Source organism: Wasmannia auropunctata, unplaced genomic scaffold (assembly GCF_000956235.1).
Source record: "Wasmannia auropunctata unplaced genomic scaffold, wasmannia.A_1.0 LD336076.1, whole genome shotgun sequence".
NCBI lineage: Eukaryota > Metazoa > Arthropoda > Insecta > Hymenoptera > Formicidae > Wasmannia > Wasmannia auropunctata.
The window spans coordinates 558387-565056 of record NW_012026814.1 but is presented as its reverse complement, the minus strand read 5'-3'; the positions used below and the strand labels follow the sequence as shown (position 1 = coordinate 565056).

Genomic DNA, 6670 nt, shown 5'->3' with positions numbered 1-6670 from the left:
GCAAGTTATCGTCGATCCGCCGTCGCGGATTCGATAAATCGCGAACTTCCTCTTCAGTCGAAGAGCGAATTAATTCGTCAAAATTAATTCATAATACTCCGGGTTGTAAATAGTTATACTTTATTGTTCAATAAACGTGTTAGTCTTAAACGTTACATCTTCCGTTTTGTTCTTCGAACTCGCGCTCACGACGCTTTACACTTTGCGCTCTCCGCTGTACGTCCGCTCGCGAACATTCGCTGGTCCTTCGAGCCGGATCCGGGATCCGGTACTCCTTGTCGGGCGTGCGTGAAGTGCTTCTGTAGAGTGAACAAGATCCGCCTCAAGCTTTCCTGCAACGAAAGGGCGCACGATGAGTCGAGCCGATGATCTTCTGTCAGCGCAGACCGAGCTGTACGGCCGCCTCTCGCGGTCTTATGAGAACATGGCCAAGTCAGGCGCCGCCAAGATCACCCTCGGCCTACTCGAGGCCCGTCTCCAGACCCTCGAGAGTTACTGGAAGAAGTTCGTCGAACAGCACGAAGAGCTCGTGGTGGAGCTTGGCGATGATCTGAAAAAGGAAGATTATCATAAACTGGACCTTATGACTAAGGCTGACGATGCCTACCATACCCAGAAGGGGCAATATCTTGACGAGATTCGGGAGATGCGCGGCCCACTCGACGAGGCGCCCACCTCCCCGAGAACTCGAGAGGAGGCCCCCGCTCGTCAGACAGCCAAGTTGCCGCGCATCGCCATACCGCAATTCTCGGGGCGCTACGAGGACTGGCCAGCGTTCCGCGACCTGTTCATATCTCTGGTCGTCCGCAGCCCGTTAGCGTCCCCCGTCGAGAAGCTTCATTATCTGAAGGCAAGTCTCAAGGGCGAAGCCGAGCAGGTCACGCGCAACTTGCCAATGACCGACACTAACTTTGAGCCCACCTGGAGAGCCCTGGTGGCTCATTACGAGAACCGACGGTTGCTGGCCAAGTCGTACGTCTCTCGATTGCTCGAGCTGGCCAAGATGAAGAGTGAGTCTGCCCCGGAGCTGCGAAAAATCTACCATTGTGTCAATAGCACAATCGGATCGTTGGAAGGCATCGGACGGCCTTTGACGCGTAGTGACGATCTCTGCGTGCAGCTCATTTCTGGTCTACTCGATCCTGTATCGCGGCGCGAGTGGGAAACGCAGCTCAGCAAGACGACGGAGCCGCCGTCACTCGAGGAATTGCTCCAGTTCCTTAACGAACGGATGCGAACGCTCGAGTCTCTTCAGCCGGCAAAGGAGGAATCGACGTCCCCGAAGGCAACCGGGACGCCCTCCCGCCAGACTCGCACGCTGCAAGCGCGGAAGCAGGAGAGCCAGCGCGGTCGCTGCTTCCTGTGCGACCAGGACCACTATCTCCGCCAGTGTGGTACGTACCTAGCGAAATCCGTCGCCGAGCGCAGACAGTACGTCGAGGCTAAGGGCCTCTGCTTGAATTGTCTTGGCCGGCATACGCTGTCCAACTGCCCGTCGAACAAGACGTGCGTGTCGTGCCGCGCGCGGCACCACACGACGCTGCACGAGGCCTGCCTTACCGCTGCGGTTGTAAATACCCACCAGGCAGCGGGCCCGCCTCTCGCGATTCCTGCCACGGTCCTTTTGGCCACCGCCCGCGTTCGCGTCGCCGACCGCTTCGGCGTAGAGCACACCGCGCGCGCGCTCATCGACCAGGGGTCCGAATCGTCCTTGGTGTCGGAGTCACTGGCGCAGCGACTACGGTTGGCCCGGGCGCCCTCGTCGGTCGCTGTCTTCGGAGTCGGGGGGGTCCAGACGGGCCTCACCCGCGGCCTGGTCAATTTGCGAATTTCCCCCTTGGCGGGGGGGGAAACGATGACGGTGCCAGCTCTAGTCTTCCCTCGGCTCACGCTCTATGACAGTGCGATCCAGGCGGATCGCGGAGCGTGGACTCATCTTAGTGGGCTGGAGCTCGCTGACCCGGAATTCCTGACGGCCGACGCTGTGGATCTCCTGCTGGGTGCTGACGTCTACGCCGCCATCCTGCAACCGGGCCTGGTCAAGGGTGGACCGCAGGAGCCGATGGCACAAAAAACGTCGTTAGGATGGATTCTGTCGGGGCCTGTCGGGACTTCAGGCGAGCCCCCTCGGGCTCTCGCCTTGCAGTGCCGAGTCGAGGAGGGCCTGACTGCCCTCGTCAGGGGGTTCTGGCAGCAAGAAGAGCCCCCTTCGGCTGCCGCCCTCCTTACTCCCGAGGAGCAGACCTGCGAGGACGCGTTCCGTCGGACGCACTCGCGCAACGCTGACGGCCGCTATGTCGTTCGGCTTCCGATCGTCAATCCATTGCCAGACTTGTCGGCTACGCGGCACTCGGCCGTGCGCGTGCTGACGAGCATGGAGAGACGGTTCGCTCGGGATGAGCGACTGCGGCAACTTTATCGAGACTTCATGGTGCAGTACGACGAGATGGACCATATGACAATGGTCGAGCCATCCGGAGACTCTCCCACGCGCGTTAGCTACCTCCCCCATCACGGCGTGTTGCGGGAGACTAGCTCGACGACCAAATTGCGCGTCGTCTTCAACGGGTCTACGGCCCTGCCCACGGGTGAGTCTCTTAACCGATGCCTCTTGGTGGGCCCGAACTTGTTGCCACCACTCGCCGACATTCTACTACGATGGCGGAATCATCGGTACGTCTTCGCGACCGACGTCGAGAAGATGTACCGCCAAATCCTGGTTCACCCTGAGGATCGGGATCTTCAACGGATCGTCTGGCGGTGCGATCCCCGGGACCACCTTCGGGAATACCGCCTTAATACGGTGACGTATGGACTGGCTTGTGCGCCCTTCCTCGCTATGCGCGCGCTCCGCCAGTTGGCTGATGACGAGGAAGAGACGTATCCGAGAGGCGCTGACGTCCTCCGTCGCGACGTCTACATGGACGACGTCCTCACCGGGGCCGACACCTTGGACCGGGCTCGTGATCTTCAACGACAGCTAACTGACCTGTGCATGGCGGGCGGGTTCCCCCTTCGGAAGTGGTCGTCTAACCACCCCGATGTGCTAGCGGACGTACCCGAGGACCACCGGGTGCAGCGGGAACCGCGGGGCTGGCGCCCGCAGGAAGCGCATCCTACTCTCGGACTGCAGTGGCACCCCGCTGAGGACGCCTTTTCATTCTCCACTCAGGCGATTTCCGTGGCCGAAGTCACAAAGCGATCGGTCCTCTCACTCACGGCTCGCCTGTTCGATCCTCTTGGTTGGCTAGCCCCAATCGTGGTGAGCGCCAAGATCGCCTTCCAGGCCACCTGGCTCCAGGGGGTTGACTGGGATGAGCCCCTCGATGAGGCCGCCACCCGACGGTGGCGGGCTTATCAGAGCGAGCTCCCCCTTTTGGAGAGGGTTCGTGTCCCTCGCTGGCTGGCGTGCGGCGGCACCGACGTGCAGCTTCACGGCTTCGCGGACGCTTCCGAGCGCGCCTACGCCGCCGTCATCTACCTGCGAGCGGAAATTGACGGAGCATACCAAACGACCCTGGTAATGGCCAAGACCAAGGTTGCTCCCATTAAACCAGTCTCCTTGCCTAGGTTGGAGCTGTGCGCGGCCGCGCTCTTGGCAAGACTCGCCGCTCACGTTCTGATGTCTCTCAAGCTGTCAAACGCCGCGCTCCATCTGTGGTCAGACTCGACGGTCGCCCTGAGCTGGATCCGCAGTCATCCCACCAGGTGGAAGACGTACGTGGCCAACCGAGTGGCCGATATCCAGACCACTGTGCCCGAGACGCGATGGCGCCATGTCCCGGGCGTTGACAATCCGGCAGACTGCGCCTCGCGGGGAATTCCTCCGGGGGAGCTCGTGAAACACTCACTCTGGTGGCGGGGCCCGTCGTGGCTCCGGGCGGAGCCATCGTCTTGGCCGAGCCAACCTGCACTACTCAATGACGGGGACCTCCCCGAAGAACGGACACGCTGTCTTGCCAACGCTGCCATCCCGAAGCCTGCGGAGGAGCCTGCCGAGCTCCTCAGGTTCTCCGACTGCTGCGCGTGACTGCTTGGTGCCTCCGGTGGAGCCGACGCCGACGAGGGGGAGAGCCTACCCCTACGGGACCAGCTGGCCCGGAGCGCCCGACCTGTCTGACTGCCGCCGAACTGGACGACGCACGGCTGACGTGGATCCGCCGTGTACAATCGGCATACTTCCCGACCGAATTAGTGGCCGTACGGGAGGGCCGCCCTTTGCCAAAATCCAACTCTCTTACCCGCCTCTCACCCTTTTTAGACCGCCAGGGTGCCCTGCGCTTGGGAGGCCGGCTGAAGCACGCTCTTCTGGCCTACGACGAGCGTCACCCCATCATTCTCCCTGGGGATTCGCACTTCACGCGGTTGACTATCGAGGCGTGTCATCGGCGGTCGCTACACGGAGGGACGCAGATGACCTTGGGGATGCTCCGCCGGCAATATTGGGTCCCTCGCGGCCGCCCCGTTGTCAAGAAGTGGCTGCTGCGATGCGTTCCCTGTGCTCGATGGCGGGCGGCTGCCCCTCAACAGCTGATGGGGAGCCTTCCGCGGGAACGGGTTACTCCGTCGAGGCCCTTCCTGCACACCGGGGTCGACTATGCCGGACCGATCCAGGTGCGAACGGCGAAGGGACGTGGCCACCGCTCCTATAAGGCGTTCATTGCCGTATTCGTCTGCCTGTCGACGAGGGCCGTGCACCTGGAGGCGGTGTCAGACTACACGGCCGACAGCTTCCTGGCCGCCCTGCGTCGGTTTGTCTCCCGCCGCGGCCTGTGCCTCACGATCCGAAGTGACTGCGGCACGAACTTCGTGGGAGCCGATGCCAAGTTGCGGGCCCTTTTTGCAGCAAGTAGCACCGCGCTTCGCCAGGTCGTCGCCCGGCTGGCCGACGACGGCATACGGTGGCTCTTCAACCCCCCGGCTGCGCCCCACTTCGGCGGGATCTGGGAGGCTGCCGTCAAGTCGCTGAAGCACCACCTTCGGCGTGTGCTCGGCGACCACACCCTGACGTACGAGGAGATGAGCACGCTCCTTGCTCAAATAGAGGCGTGCCTGAACTCTCGCCCCTTGCAAGCTCTGTCTGATGACCCGGAGGACCTCTCAGCGCTCACGCCGGGCCATTTCCTGATAGGTTCGGCCTTGACTGCCGTGCCCGAGCCTACTCTGCTGGATATGCGGGCTAACCGACTGACGCGCTGGCAGCTTCTTCAAGGGATGCGAGATCACTTCTGGGAGAGATGGTCCCGCGAGTACCTGCATACCCTGGCTCATCGGCCGAAGTGGTGGACTCCGGTGGACGACTTCGCCGTGGGCCGCCTCTGCCTCCTCCGCAGCGAGAACACCCCTCCGACTCGGTGGCCGTTGGCCCGCATCTTGCGCCTTCACTGGGGAGAGGACGGTCAGGTGCGGGTGGTGACGGTTCGCACCGCGTCCTCGGAGCTCGTTCGGCCGATTACTAAAATTGTATTGTTACCCGTTAGTGGGGAAACCGAGGAGCCGCTAACGAAGTAGCCCTCTCGGTTCCCCGGGTCTTGGTTTATGTTTATCTTAATGTCACTTACCGCTCTTTGACGACGCCACCTGCCAACCTCGCTGCTCGCTCGAAGCACTTCAACGCACTTTGCCATACGCGTCACTCGCTGCGTAGCGCGGCGGCCGCTCCTTCATTGCGCCAGGAGTTCGGAAGCGTAGCTAAAGGGGGACCATTTAGGATCCTGACAGCCATTTCGCCGATTGCTTCGGGCGAGGCGGGCGGGATGTTCGGGAGTCGACCGCGGGCGCGCGGGAAATTTGAAGGTTACGCGCCGCTCCGGGACGGGCTCGAGCATGTGCCTTTCACGTGATCGGGCCTGCCCCGCGGCCGCGGCGGTGCGTCAGCCCTCGGTCGACGCTTGCTCTCCGCGTGACCGATAGCGCTGCCCCGTTGCGAAAAGCGGCTGATTGCCGAAAAACAATCAGCTGCGTTAAAAATTCCACCGAATTCCTTCTCGAAGGCTCGAACAAACAACTCGAGCAAACAACTTGGACAAACAGGAAGTGCCCTTCGGTCACGCCACAAATTCGAGTCTTCGAGATGGAGAGCTCGGCCTACGTTGGAGAAGCGGGAATCGCCCGCACTCACTTTGCCGCCGCTTAGTCTCGCTTACGGTCACGCAGTTTTTCGGTCGCTCGATACGCCTTTATCGAGGGCCTTGTCTCGCGCTAGTTATCGTCGATCCGCCGTCGCGGATTCGATAAATCGCGAACTTCCTCTTCAGTCGAAGAGTTAATTCGTCAAAATTAATTCCTTATACTCAGTGTTGTAAATAGTTATACTTTATTGCTTAATAAACGTGTTAGTCATAAACGTTACATCTTCCGTTTTCTTCTTCGAACTCGCGCTCACGACGCTTTACACTTTGCGCTCCCCGCGATACGTCCGCTCGCGAACATTATGAGACTTATATTCTTGAATACTAACATTCGAATCACCGTGTATAAAGGCCAGGTGTGCGTCCCTGACCCAGAGGACAGATTACGTATTATACGCGAATTCCATACATCCAGTGTCGGAGGACACAAGGGAGTTACAAAAACAGTAGCGCGAATACGTCATAAATATTTTTGGGATAATATGAAAACACATGTAGCTAAATATATTCAAACTTGTAGCGATTGCCAAAAGAAAAAA

The 6670-nt window shown here is 60.2% G+C and overlaps 2 protein-coding genes across 2 annotated transcripts; both read left to right on the top strand.

Annotated features, from left to right (window-relative positions):
- The first annotated feature begins 352 nt into the window (after positions 1-352).
- Positions 353-4030, top strand: LOC105449468. Its single transcript, XM_011688723.1, has one exon. The coding sequence runs from the start codon at positions 353-355 to the stop codon at positions 4028-4030; it is 3678 nt and encodes a 1225-aa protein (XP_011687025.1).
- Positions 4031-4533: 503 nt separating this feature from the next.
- LOC105449467 lies at positions 4534-5511 on the top strand. The gene has a single exon (XM_011688722.1). The coding sequence runs from the start codon at positions 4534-4536 to the stop codon at positions 5509-5511; it is 978 nt and encodes a 325-aa protein (XP_011687024.1).
- Positions 5512-6670: the final 1159 nt, after the last annotated feature.

Bases quoted from the DNA above. Each gene is read 5' to 3' on its own strand.
- LOC105449468 (XM_011688723.1), top strand. From the start codon at position 353: ATGAGTCGAGCCGATGATCTTCTGTCAGCGCAGACCGAGCTGTACGGC.
- LOC105449467 (XM_011688722.1), top strand. From the start codon at position 4,534: ATGGGGAGCCTTCCGCGGGAACGGGTTACTCCGTCGAGGCCCTTCCTG.